Below are 13,546 nucleotides of genomic sequence, written 5' to 3' on the forward strand. Positions count from 1 at the left end.
ATGGCTGTGGGCTGCTACATTGCTCCTCTCTCTACTCCCCAGGGGCCTCCCTACCCCTCATATATTCCCATCTAGAGTTCGGAGATAACTCACAAAGTATTCACATCACCTCCCTTATGGCAGGGAGCCAGGGTGGTTGCTTCTGCCCATTGTGGCTTTTAAAGGAGACAGACTTGCAGCCATCATAGATCCGCCAGCCTGGATTGACTCAGAGCTTTCTGGAGGGGGAGGGTCCAGGGGCCTAAGGGAGGCACCAGCCTCCATTAGGGAAAGGTTTGGGTGACAACTAAACTGAGCTCTGAGGGGTCAAGGCCCAGATAATGGAGTGGGCTGTGAGGCAGCTGAGCAGGCCCAGGACCCATGCAGAATTCTCCTTCTCCCAGTTCACTGCAGCCATGGTGTGTCCCAGCTAGCCTGGCTCTGGCCCATCCCCATCTTCAACATGCCAGACTGCATCAGCTCCCAGGAGAGAGCCTGGCTCTTGTGGTCGGCCATCTGAGCCACACCACTGACCATGAATTATGCTGCCCTGCCATTCATCCCAGGTCCATGTCACTTATCCTGGCAGCAGCTCACCTCTGAACTCTGAACGGGGGCGGGGTCTGCTCACATGTCTGGGACTATGCTGTCCTCATCTGACCCGTCCATGGTGGCTCCTCAGCCTCCCGAGGGCCAGGCCAGGTCTCTCGACTATCAGGGCACAAGGCGGGCGCTTCAGGCCTCTGAAGTGAGACCTTTTGGCTTTGATCCCTTCCTCCCAGGGCTGGGTCATCTCTGCAAGTTAGGAAAACCTGAGATTCAGTTTCTCTCTCTGTAAAATGGATGGTAAGGTCCGGGCTTCCGAGAGTTGTGGAACATGGTGAGATGATACAAAGGGAAGATCAGGAACACTAGTTTGGTGAGACAAAATGGGTCCATCTGAGATGATTCCACGCCAATGGGATGTACGCACATACACGCGCAAGCGTGCGCACTCTGCTGGCTGTCAGCTGATGACCAGGAAGCTAGGCCTCCCTCCCCTCCAGCCTTCCAGAGTGCTCACATCCAACACCACATAACAGACATACACCAGCTCCTTGGAGAAATGATCGCTGGTGTGGCTGGGACAAGTGAGAGATGAGCCAGGAGCAGCTTGGACTGACAGAAGAAAGTGAAAAAGAAGAAAGTGGGAGGGTAAGAAAAAAAAGGAAGAAGGAAGGAGAGAATGAAAGAAAAAGAAATAGGAAAGGAAAAGAGGAAAGGAAAGAGAGAAAGAAGAATAGAAAGGAAGGAAGGAGCCAGCACTGGTGGCTCACGCCTGTAATTCTGTTCAGGAGGCTGAGATCAGAGGGTCACGGTTCAAAGCCAACCTGGACAGGAAAGCCTTTAGACTCTTTTTTTTTTTGGGTCCAGTCGTGGGGCCTGAACTCTGGGCCTGAGCGCTGTCCCTCAGCTCTTCAGCTCAAGGCAAGCACTCTACCACTTGAGCCACAGCGCCACTTCCGGCTTTTTTCTTTTTGCTTATGTGGTGCTGAGGCATCGAACCCAGGGCCTCAGGCATGCAAGGCAAGCACTCTACCACTGAGCCACCTTCCCAGCCCCAAGCCTTTAGACTCATCTCCAATTAACCACTCAAAAAAAACCCCAGAAGTGGTGCTGTGGCTCAAAATGGTAGAGCAGGCTGGGAATGTGGCTTAGTGTTTGCCTAATATGCATGAAGTCCTGGGTTTGATTCCTCAGTACAACATATAAACAGAAAACGCCAGAAGTGGTACTGTGGCTCAAGTAGTAGAGTGCTAGCCTTGAACAAAAGCAGGCCTTGAGTTCAAGCCCCAGAACTGGAAAAAAGAAAAAAAAAAGGAAGGAAAGGGAGAAAGAAAGAGAAAGGAAAAAGAAATTAGAAAGGAAAGAGAAGGAAGGGAGGAGTAGGAAGGGGAAGGGAGAGAAGATGAGAGAATGAGAAAAAGAAGGAAGAAAGGAAGGGAAGGAAGAAAGGAATGAAAGAAAGGAAGAAAGAATGCAGGTGGGGTGTGTAATTCCAGCACTCTGGAGGCAGAACAAAGTGACATGAGTTCAAAGCCAGCCTGGGCCACACAGACACACCTCCAGCCCCCTCCAAGGTTCTCTCTATGTGACTTAAGATAGAGCATGCATAGCCAGACACTGGTGGCTCGTGCCTGTAATCCTAGCTACTCAGGAGGCTCAGATCTGAGGATTGTGGTTCAAAGCCAGCCTGGGGAGGAAAGTCCATGAGACTCTTATCTCCAATAAACCACTAGGAAACCGGAAGTGGTTCTGTGGCTCAAGCAGTAGAGCTCAATTTGTGCTGAAGAGCGCAGGGACAGTGCCCAGGCCGAGTTCAAGCCCCATGACCAAAAAAAAAAAAAAAAAAAAAAAGATGCATGCCCAAGGCCCTGAGCAAAATCCTCAAGATAGAAGAGGAGAGGAGAGGAGAGGCTTCACAGAAGCGTGGCCTGCAAAGGCTCCCGTGGGCAGGCTGGGGCTAACTTGACATGGAGGAAGCGTGCTGCTGGCAAGTCTCCTGAGAAAGAGTGAGCTCTCTTCCTTTGTTTCCCTTTTGGCCATACTGGAGTTTGAACTCAGGGCTTTAGGCTTGGCTCCCTCCTAAAACCTCATAACCTGGCTGGGGATGTGGCTTAGTGGTAGAGTGCTTGCCTAGCAAGCATGAAGCCCTGGGTTCAATTCCTCAGTACCACATAAACAAAAAGCTGGAAGTGGTGCTGTGGTTCAAGTGGTAGAGACTAGCTTTGAGCAAAACAATCTCAGGGACAGTGCTCAGGCCTTGAGTTCAAGGCCCACAACCAACAACAACAAAAATAAAAATAAATAAAAGTTTTTAGGGCTGGGAATGTGGTTTAGTGGTAAAATGCTTGCCTAGCATGCATTAAGCCCTGGGTTAGATTTCTCAGTACCACATAAAACAGAAAAAGCTGGCCAGGAGCTGGTGGCTACACCTGTAATCCCAGCTACTCAAGAGGTTGAGCTCTGAGGATGTCCAGGCAGGAAAGTCCATGAGACTCTTATCTCCAATAGGGTGCTGTGGCCCAAGTGGTAGAATGCTAGGCTTGAGCTAAAAAGCTGAGGGACAATACCCAGGACCAGAGTTCAAGGCCCATGACCGACAAAACAAACAAAGGACATACAAAAAAGAACAGAAGAGAGGCTGGGAAGGTAGCTCAGGGGTAGAGTGTATGCCTTGCAAGCATGAGGCCCTGGGTTCGATTCCTCAGCACTACATAGAAAACGCTGGAAGTGGCGCTGTGGCTCCAGTGATAGAGCGCTAGCCTTGAGCTGAAGAGCTGAGGGACAGCGCCCAGACCCAGAGTTCAGGCCCCATGACCGGCAAAAAAAAAAAAAAAAAAAAAAAAAGAACAGAAGAGGGACCATTTACCAAAGGGACCATAGAATATAAAATGTATCAGCCGGGTGCCAGTGGCTCACACCTGTAATCCTAGCTACTCAGGAGGCTGAGATCTGAAGATTGAGGTTCAAAGCCAGCCCAGGCAGGAAAATCCACGAAACTCTTACCTCCAATAACCACCAGAAAACCGGAAGTGGTCCTGTAGCTCAAGTGGTACAGTGCTAGCCTTGAGCTGAAGAGCTGAGGGACGGTGCTCAGGCCTAGAGTTCAAGCCCCACAACCAACCAAAAAAAAAAAAAAAAGAAAATATATGAATGCATTATAAATAGGACTAGGGACACAGCTCGGTGGTGGAGCACTTGTCTATCTGTGCAAGGTTCTATTTATGATCCCCAGCACCAAACAACAAAAACAACCCATCAAAAAAAGAAGAGGGCTGGGAAGGTGGCTCAGTGGTAGAGCGCTTGCCTTGCATGCCTGAGGCCCTGGGTTCGATTCCTCAACACCACATAAGCAAAAAGAAAAAAGCCAGAAGTGGCGCTGTGGCTCAAGTGGTAGAGCGCTAGCCTTGAGCTGAAGAGCTGAGGGACAGCGCCCAGGCCCAGAGTTCAGGCCCCATGACCAGACCCCGAAAAAAAAAAAAGAAAAAAAAAAAAAAAAGGAATCGAACCTAGGTCTTCATGCATGCTAGGCAAGCATTCTACCACTAAACCAGATTCCCAGTCCTGTGATAGGGGTTCTATAGAAAAAAAAAGTTGGGCTGGGAAGGTGGCTCAGTGGTAGAGCGCTTGCCTTGCATGCATGAGGCCCTGGGTTCGATTCCTCAACACCACATAAGCAAAAAGAAAAAAGCCAGAAGTGGCGCTGTGGCTCAAGTGGTAGAGCACTAGCCTGAAGAGCTGAAGAGCTGAGGGACAGCGCTCAGGCCCAGAGTTCAGGCCCCATGACTGGACCCTCCCCAAAAAAACAAAACATATATATATTTGTGCTTGAACTCAAGGCCTGGGCATTGTTGCTGAGCTCTTTTGTTCAAGGCTAGCACTACCACTTTGAGCCACAGCACCACTTCTGGAGGTACAGTCTCATGGACTTTCCTGCTCGGGTTAGCTTTGAAACGTAATCCTCAGATCTCAGCCTCCTAAGGAGCTAGGTTTATAGGTGTGAGTCACCAGTGCCCAGCCCTATTTGTACTTTCTTTTCTTTCTTTTTTTGAGACAGGAGTCACTAAATTGCCTCAGCTGGTCTCAAACTTATGATCCTTTTTCCTTAGCTTCCTGAGTTCTGGGATTACAGTATTGAGCCACTATGTCTGGCAAAAACGTAAATGAAAAAGAAAAAAATACTACAAAAATCCATAAAGCAGCTGGGTGCTAGTGGCTCATGCCTATGGTCCTAGCTACTGGGAAGGCTGAGATCTGAGGATTAGAGTTGAAAGCCAGCCTGGGCAAGAAAGTCTGTGAGACTCTTTATCTCAAATAAACTACTCAGAAAAAGCCAGAAGTGGCACTGAGGATCAAGTGGTAGAGTACTAGCCTTGAGTACAAAGAGGCTCAGAGACAGTGCCCAGACCCTGAGTTCAAGCCTTAGGACTGGCAACAACAACAACAACAAAAAAAAACCATAAAGAAAATCCTTTACAGTTTCAATGAAAAGGCTTCTATTATCCTATTTTCATATATAGGTCTAGGAAGTTTTTTGTTTGTTTTGGTTGTGGGGCTTAAACTCTGGGCCTGGGAAAGGTCTAATGGTATTATTTTTGTTATTGTTTTTGCAGCTGAGGATGGAACCTGGGGCCTCGACCATGCTAGGCAAGTGGTCTACCACAGAGCAATACCCTTAACCCCACTCAACACTCCTATTGGCATATTATAAGGATGTCAATTTTCTATAAGTATTTGGTGTGATCCAAGTGAAAATACCATCATTTAAAAAAAGACACAAACTGGTTCTAAAATTGAAATGTGACAAAGCAGGTACTTTTTGAAAAGGCAGAAGCCAATGAATAGTAAAATTCTCTGATACAGAACAACACTGAAATATAGGTGGAAATTCAGCAAATGATAAAAATGGCGTGTGAAGTCTGTGGGGAAAGATGAATTATTCATAGACGTTGTAGAAGCAGTGAGGGAGCCAGCTGGGGGAAAGGGGAAGTTGGATTCCCACCTCATTCCTCCACACAGCCAGATGGAGCAGGAGGAGAATGCAAACACCAAGATCAAACCAGTACTAGGAAGAAAAGATCAAAAGAAAATTACATAAAACCCAGTGTCAGCATGGCAAAGTAAGAAGCAGTAGCAAAATAGGAGAGCTAAAAAAAAAAAAAACACAAACAACAACAAAAAAACCTCACAAACAGAAATTCATCAAGTTGATAAGAACCAATAACCAGAGAAAAAGAGGCAGATATTATATAGGCTCACAAAAAAGGTCAAATGACTCTAAAACGCAGAAAGCTGAGTGCCTATGGTTCACTCCTGTAATTCTACCTACTAAGGAGGCTGAGTTCTGAGGATCACGGTTCAAAGCCAGCCCAGGCAGGAAAGGTTATGAGACTCATCTCTAATAAGCCACCAAAAACCAAGAAGTGGCTCTGTGGCTCAAGTGGTAGAGCGCTAGCCTTGAGCTCAAGAGCTGAGGGATGGTGCCCAGGCCCAGAGTTCAAGCCCCATGACCAACAGAAAAAAGCAAAAAAGGAAAAAAAGAAAAAAAAGAGGCACATTTAAAACCGTAAGGTTGGGTATGGTGGTTCATCCCTGTAATCCTAGCACTGAGACTGAAACGAAGGATCTAGGGCTCCAGGCTAGCTCATGTGGACTCACACAGTGAGTTCCAAGTCATCTGGGGTTTCTTCATAGGGAGGTCCTCCCTCAAAAATAAATAGCTGGGGGCTGGGATTGTGGCTTAGTGGTAGAGTGCTTGTCCAGTATGCATGAAGCCCTATATTCAATTTCTCAGCACCACATAAACAGAAAAATCCAGAAGTGGCACTATGGCTCAAGTGGTAGAGTGCTAGCCTTGAGCAAAAAAAGCTCAGGACAGTGTCCAGGCCTTGAGTTCAAGACCCGGGATGGGATAAATAAATAAGTAAATAATTGGGCATGGTGGCTCATACCTGTAGTCCTAGCTATGCAGGAGGAAAAGACTGAACATATTGTGATCAGAGGCCAGCTTTTAAAACATTCAATCAATAAAAAGATGGGGGGGCTGGGAAGGTGGCTCAGTGGTAGAGGGCTTGCCTTGCATGCCTGAGGCCCTGGGTTCGATTCCTCAGCACCACATATGAAAAAAGCCGGAAGTGGCGCTGTGGCTCAAGTGGTAGAGCGCTAGCCTTGAGCTGAAGAGCTGAGGGACAGCGCCCAGGCCCAGAGTTCAGGCCCCATGACCAGACCCAATAAAAAACAAAACAAAACCCCAAAAAATTCATTTGAGAAAAAAAAAAATCAAAGATGGGTATGGCTCATCAGGAGGCTAGGATCATGAGCTAATACCTGTGTAGCAAACATAAGGCCCTGAGTTCAAACCACAGTTTCATCAAAAGAAGTAAAATAAACTGGGTACCAGGGGCTCATGCCTGTAATCCTAGCTACTCAAAAGTCTAAGTCTGTAGAGCTCCCATCTCCAATTAACCAGAAAAAAAAAAAATTAGTGGGGTATTGGAAGTGAAGTGTGGCTCGGGTAGGCAGAGCCCCAGATGCACCACACGCGGAGAGCCTGAGGCCCCCAAGTTCAGGCCCCAGAACCAGATGTGTGACACCACACCTGGCTTAACTGCAACCGGAAATGGGAACTGTGTGCCCTGCCTGGTGCTGTCGTTCTGGAGGGGTCATCCCACCGCTGCACTTGTGCCTGCCGGAGTAGGGATGACCCAGGACACAGAACAGGCGGAACCATCCATCCAATCTGCAGGGACTGGCCCTGAGGCCAGCCTCCGGGAAGCACCGAGGTGTGCTGATTTGTACTGGTATGAAAACAGCTCCAGAATTTCCACTCCTGTAAACACAGGAAGTGTGTGCTGAGGATACAGCTCAGGGGTACAGCCTATGTGCAGCCGCAGGCTTCAGGCCCAGTAGTTCAATCATACATACATACATACATACAGACAGACAGACAGACAACAATAAACAGGAACATGGTGGCCATACCTAGGTGGGCTACCATTTGTTTAGTAAATACTTCCAGGCCTTGGTTTGGACATGTTCATAGATTATCCCTGTCAGAAATCCCCAATCTATCAATAATCTTTGTCTACTGGGAGGAAAACTAAGGACTGAGGAAGGGTGGGAGAGAAAAAGTATACACAGATGATCTTCTTACCTGTCCTGAGTCACTTTCTCCCTAAAAACGAACGTAAACCACTAGCTGAATGAGAGATGAGGCATGGTACAGGCACACAGGAGAGCTGCCCACCCTCAGGTGTCCTGGGACTCTTCAAAAAGGTGTGTGCTGCTGCTGAATTTCCCAAGAGCTGGGAAGGCCCAAGGTGCTGGAGAACACTGTGTGTGTGTGCGTGTGTGTGTGTTTGCGCACGCGCGCATACATGTCCTGGAGTGTGCACTCAAGGCCTGAGCACCTGTCCCTGAACTTTTGTGCTCAACGCTGTCACTTTACCACTGGAGCCACAGCTCCATTTCTGGCTTTTTCTGTAGCTAGCTGGAGACTAAGAGTCTCTTGGTCTTTCCTGCCTGGGCTGGCTTTGAACCGTGAACCTCAGATCTCAGCCTCCTGAATAGTCAGGATTACAGGCGTGAGACACCAGCACCTGGCTAGAGATTTGTGAGTCAGGGCAGTCCTGAGGGATGTGAAGGGCTGGGGAGGGAAGCAAAGGGCATGGACTGGTGGCCCTCACAGCACTTCCAAAGGTCTGGTTACTTATTTTCTGCTACAGTGAGGTGGTAAAGCTATGTGAAGTGCCTCACTGTCTCCCATGTTTCCCACTACATAGTAACACTGCCTTTTGCTGGTCCTGGGGCTTGAACTTAGGGCCTGGGCACTGTCTCTGAGCTTTTCTGCTCAAGGTTAGCACTCTATCACTTGAGCCACAGCTCCACTTCCATTTTTTTGATGGTTAATTGGAGGAAAGAGTCTCCTGGACTTTCCTGCCCAGACTGGCTTGGAACTGTAATCTCTGATCTCAGCCTCCTGAGGACTACAGGCATGAACCACCAGCCCCTGCCTCCCGTGCATATTTAAGCCTTGCCATACTTGCGGGCACTGTGAAGGTTATGCCCCAGCATCTGAGGTACAGGCAGACTATCAGGAGGGCCCAGGTGCTCAGTGGCAAGTCAGCCTTGCCTAGCTCAGTGCAGTTCTGGGCTCTGACAGCCCACTGTCCTACCTCCTTCATTTTTCCTTCTCTAGCCGTAGTGGAAGGTGAGACCCTGGGCTGGGGGAGGTGCCCATGCAGCCGCTCCTGGGAACACCCGAGGCGTCTGGGTGAGGGAAGGTATGTGGTAGGCTGGGGGAAGGGGGACACTTGCAAGGCGGCACCTCATTCTGGTTCTTACAGCCGCTCTGCCTGGGGCCTTTCTGGTGGCAGATTGCCAGGTGAGGCAAGAAGCAGGGTTGTGTAAGCAAGGGCCCTGGCCTGCTCCTGGATGTGCTCCCTAGAGCAGCATTGTGCCCCCTGGGCTGTGTGGCCAGTGGAAGTCCCCAGCAGTGGGCACAGGCCACCTTCCAGAAACCCAGCTGACAGCAGCATGTCAGAGGGCAGGGTGCAGGGCTGGGCACAAGCGGAGCAGGCAAAGTCTCTGAGCCTAAGGGGTGGGGCCCTAACGCTCCATCCTTAGAAAAAGGTTCAAGTTCCTCCCCTTTCCCCAAACCAGGAGGCTACAATGCAAACAGATGCCCTGGGGAGCCAGGCCAGAGCAGGTGGCTGCCCTGCCCCTCACCAGAGGCACACACTGCTCCTGGAGCCTCTGGGGCAGCAGGAAGCTGAGCGTGCCAGCTGAGCCGGGGCAGTGGCAGGAGGGGGCGAGGGGGGGACACAGCTGGCGCACAGCTCCTGCCCAGGACCTGCACCCGGCCAGTCAGGACCTGACACACTGGCCAGGGACACACCTGATGTCACTATTTTTATTCACTCTTTTGGAAAATAAAGAGTAAGCATACAATATATATGTTCTATTTATATATGTTAGCTATGGAACCGCAGGGGCCAGTCTCCAGGCCTGGCCCCTCGGGGCCGTCTCACCCTTGACAGCTGTGGAGGGAAAGAGGCGTCTATGACTGCCAAAAGCAGAATCTTTATTATTAAACAGCAGTGTCCGGAGACCCTAAAGCACTGTCAGGCAGATGGGCTGGGGGACCCCTCACAGGCTGCTGCCCCATCCTGGCCCAGCTCTGCTCCAAGAACCCTGGCCTCACAGAGGGCACACCAAGGAATGTTCGGGAGGTAGTGGCCTTCCTCGGGGCAGGGCTGGCCGGCGTGAGGCAGGGCTCAGCTTCTGTGTGGTTGTGACCCTGCAGGCGGCCACAGGACACCAGCTGGCAGGCGCAGGCCCAGGGTCCTCTCTGCTCAGCTCTGCTCCTGTGAACATCTTTGACACCTGGACCTAGACCCTGGGGAGCAGCTCTACTGCCCAGGGCTCTTCCCCACCCAGGGACAGGGTGGGCTGGGAACCTGAGGGTCCTGTGCCCACCCATCATGCGGAGGGTCCTGAAACCCGCCGTCCAGCTTCTGCTTTGGCTGTTTCCTTTGGTCCTCTCTTCACCTGACTCATGTCATAGCAATGGAATAGGGGCCACTGGAAACAGGGTGCACTGAGATTTCACCCCAGAAGGGGGGCGGCACCTGCAGAGGAGGTCTGGTGTGCCTGCTGTCAGGACCAGGGAGCCTCCAAGGAGCCCTACCAGGTCCCTTCCCACATGAAGGCAGTGCCACCAACCCCCCAGGGACTGCACAGGGCCGGCTGAGGCTGGGGCGGGCGCTGGAGGGCCTCAGTTCTTGAGGATGGTCTCGTAGGCCTGGTACACGTGCTGGGACACTTCTGGCGCTCGGCACTTCAGCGACAGCTGCAGGGGAGAAGGTAGAGGAGCTCATCCCTGGGGCTCCTCCTCAAGAAAGAATGCAGGGAGGAGGGGGAAGTGAGGGCACGGGATGGAAGCGTGTGCATGCACACGTGGCAGGGTGGCGGCTGCGGCTCGGGCAGATGTGAGGGAAAGCAGAGGGGGTGGCCATTGCAACCAGCCAGGTGGGAACCAAATATACTTGCAGCCCACATACCTGCTGTCATCCTAACCACCAAAGCCCCACTGGCAGGCTGTGACTCACAGGCTTAAGGCTGCTAGGCGTGCCCAGCCCCCACCCTGTTGGTTGCAGCCCTGCCCCCCAGAGGTCTGAGGGCCCGAGGCCCAAGCCTAATGGGTCATCCTGATGGGGCAGTGATTCAGGAGGGGGCATTCCTGGCGGGGGGATAGCAGGGTGCTGGTGCTCTGCCTTTGTTCCTGGTTTCCTGCATGGGAAGCAGGTTTGTAAGAGTGAGCATCGGCCCTAGGTCTAAGCCTTGAGGTCTAGGCAGAGGGCAGAGAGGCCAGCGTCCCCTTCTACTGGAAATACCGGCTGGAAGCATGCAGTCAGGAAGCAGGGCAGGTGGAGTGTGCGCCGTGTGTGGGGTGGATAGAAAGCAGCAGGGTGTCGGTAGCCTGCATGCATATCTGCCCAGCTTTGGGAGCAGCAGGATGAAGCGAGGCCAAGACAAAGGGCATAGGCAGGGGATTCCAGGTGCAAGGACCAGGCCAGAGGATGCACAGCGCATGTGCAATAAGGCTGTGGAGGACGGTGGGGAGGAGGAAGAAAAAGGCAGTCTGCTAACCTCCAAGTCCTGCACCACGGACGCCAGTGGGGAAGGTGGGCATGCAGCAACCAAACAGGGAGACGGAAATTACTACCAACGAAGCCATGGCTACAGCCCCACCCACCGGTCACAGCCACCAGCAGAACTCAGGTGGTGTCCAAGCGCCACGTCTGCCAGATTCAGGGGTTCAGGGGAGAGGCAAAGCCAGAGGGCTCCTTGGTCCCAGGAATGGCAGTGTGGCCTCCTGGATGACCAAGCATCCCCAGAAGCTGTCCCAAGACCAGAAAGCGTGGGCTGTAGGAATCAGTTTCCCCTGGCTGGGTACAGGAGGGCCTGTGCCCAGCAATGCCCCTTCCAAGTTGGAGGAACCCTGCCATCCTGTCATGGGACCTTGCTGAGTTGAAGCTTTCTAGAAAGCTTCAAATCAGGGACAGACTGATTCCCATTCACCCCAGGCTTGAAGGGTCCTTTGGTGCAACTGAGCTACTTGCTGGCCTGGGGGGCTGCCAGGACTGGGCAATGAAGGTTCCAGAACTAGGGGTGGGTGCAGGGGCGCTCACCGTAAAGCTGGGGTTGCCGGGCTGGATCCGCAGCTCCGCCAGCACCCAGATGCCATTTGTGAGCTTCAGGGACTGGTAGAGCATGTCCTGGCCTTCTACATTCCTCTTAGCAATGGTGAAGATGTTGCTGCTCTGCAGCTTGCTACCTGCAGTCTCTGTGAGGTCAGATGGCCTGAGGTCAGTAGGGTGGCAAGCAAGGGCCAGCGTGGACCACACCACTGGGCTCGGGGCTCTCACCCGCGTTGAGAGGACAGTCTCTGATCTGGAACTGGGCTTCATTCTCATTGGGAATGTCTTTCCACGTGGCCAGAAACATCTGCCGGTCTGCAGGGTGAGTGGGGTTGGGTAAGCAGCAGCTTACCAGGCAGGAAAGAGGCCTGGTCTCCAGTGCTACCTGGAAGCTGAGAGGGCACTAGCTTCTCCACGGCCGCTCCTACTTCTCCCGAGCAAACCTCAGCTGGCTCTCCTCTCCTCCCTGCTCCCTTTTCCTCCTCTGGCCCTGTAAGGCTGCTCATTAGTCTGTCACAGCCCGCTTCACAGGGCTGTGGTAGGGAGACGCCTGTTCTATGCTGTTATTAAGCCAAGCCCTCTGAAGCCTTCTTGGGGCACAGAGATGGGCACTAGGAATGACCAGGCTGTTGCGGCCTGTGGGACAAGCTGAGGGTAAGAGGCCGTGCCCATCAGTGAGATGACTCACCCATTTTCCCGTCTTCTACAAAGAGGACATGCAGAGGGTACAAGGTGCTGAAGTAGAAGACATCGATGTTGTTCTTCACAGCCACCTAGGCATGGGGAGGGGAAGGGAGGGCAGGGAAGGGGACAGTCAGTCTCTGAGGCTCCATACCAACTCTTGGGCTGGGACTACCTCTGAAGGCCCAGGAAGGGAGTCACCAGCAGGATCTCCCACATGACCCTCCCCTGCAGCCACATTGCTGCATCCCCTCTGACCCAGGCCTCCTGACATGTCTGTAGGTGAGAGCCCCCTGCTGGCACAAGATGGGGGCTGTAGGATGCTGGTGCCTGGCCCTGTGGGGACACACCTGGAGGTTGTTCAGAGGCTCCATCTTCATGACTGAGCCCACTGTATTAAGAGGCAGGGAAATCTCCACAGTCTGGTTGGGGCTGAGAGGCGCGTGTACCTGGAGTGGGGCGGCGGGGGCCAGGCCAAAGCTGGGGAAAGAGAAGCCCCCACAGGGGTAGCAGGTGCTGACACAGACAAGTGTGAGCATGGAGCCTCTCCATCAAGCCCCTGACCACACTGTCTCTTAATGGTGTGCAGACAAGAGGCAAAAGCCTGGGGAGATGGCTGCTCCGCTCCACCTAGCAGTAGGCCAAAGTTGATCTCTGCTCCTCTCTGGGCCGCGTTGCCTGCTCGCAGGGAGCCCTATGCAACACCAAGGGCTTGGACTACTTTTCTTCTAACCTGAAAACCCAGGTCTTTGCAATCAGGTCCCCCTTCCCCCACCTCCAAAGAGGTTTGATGGCCTTACGAAAAAGCCATATTTCACCATGTAGCCCGGTCACCTGAGGGCCACACAAACTCAGAAAACGCCAGCTTCTCAGAAGGAACATGTGGGAAATCTAGGACAATCCCCCTCATCATAGGCTCATGGGAGGTAAGTCCCAACATGTGAACGGGACCTGAACTGGGTGCTTAGCATGGCCAGCTAGGCATCAGGTGGTAGAACATGAAAACAGAAAAGTCTAATGAGCAGTGGCTCATCTGAGCTACTCTGGAGGGTGAGAACAGGATTGTGGTTCAAGCCAGCTAAGGAAGAAAAGTTTACAAGACTCCCTTCAAAGTCACAGCTGTGTATGGTGGTGAGTGCCTG

At 52.1% G+C, this 13,546-nt stretch overlaps 1 protein-coding gene across 5 annotated transcripts in view; it reads right to left on the reverse strand.

The window, feature by feature from the left end:
- Positions 1–9,419: 9,419 nt before the first annotated feature.
- The window catches only part of Ap1b1 (adaptor related protein complex 1 subunit beta 1), a 51,834-nt gene continuing 47,707 nt past the window's right edge, over positions 9,420–13,546 (reverse strand). For 4 of the 5 annotated variants that reach the window (XM_042667621.1, XM_042667624.1, XM_042667622.1 and 1 more), the window contains 6 exons: positions 12,755–12,884; positions 12,412–12,496; positions 11,952–12,038; positions 11,715–11,869; positions 11,173–11,181; positions 9,420–10,372 (listed from right to left, as the gene is read on the reverse strand). In XM_042667621.1, coding sequence (XP_042523555.1) covers positions 10,298–10,372; positions 11,173–11,181; positions 11,715–11,869; positions 11,952–12,038; positions 12,412–12,496; positions 12,755–12,884 — 541 coding nt within the window. In that variant the 3' untranslated portion in view covers positions 9,420–10,297. The remainder of the gene's footprint in view (positions 10,373–11,172; positions 11,182–11,714; positions 11,870–11,951; positions 12,039–12,411; positions 12,497–12,754; positions 12,885–13,546) is intronic. The other variant, XM_042667625.1, reaches the window with a different exon arrangement.

Source organism: Dipodomys spectabilis, unplaced genomic scaffold, assembly GCF_019054845.1.
Source record: "Dipodomys spectabilis isolate Male_0828 unplaced genomic scaffold, ASM1905484v1 ptg000416l, whole genome shotgun sequence".
Taxonomy (NCBI): domain Eukaryota; kingdom Metazoa; phylum Chordata; class Mammalia; order Rodentia; family Heteromyidae; genus Dipodomys; species Dipodomys spectabilis.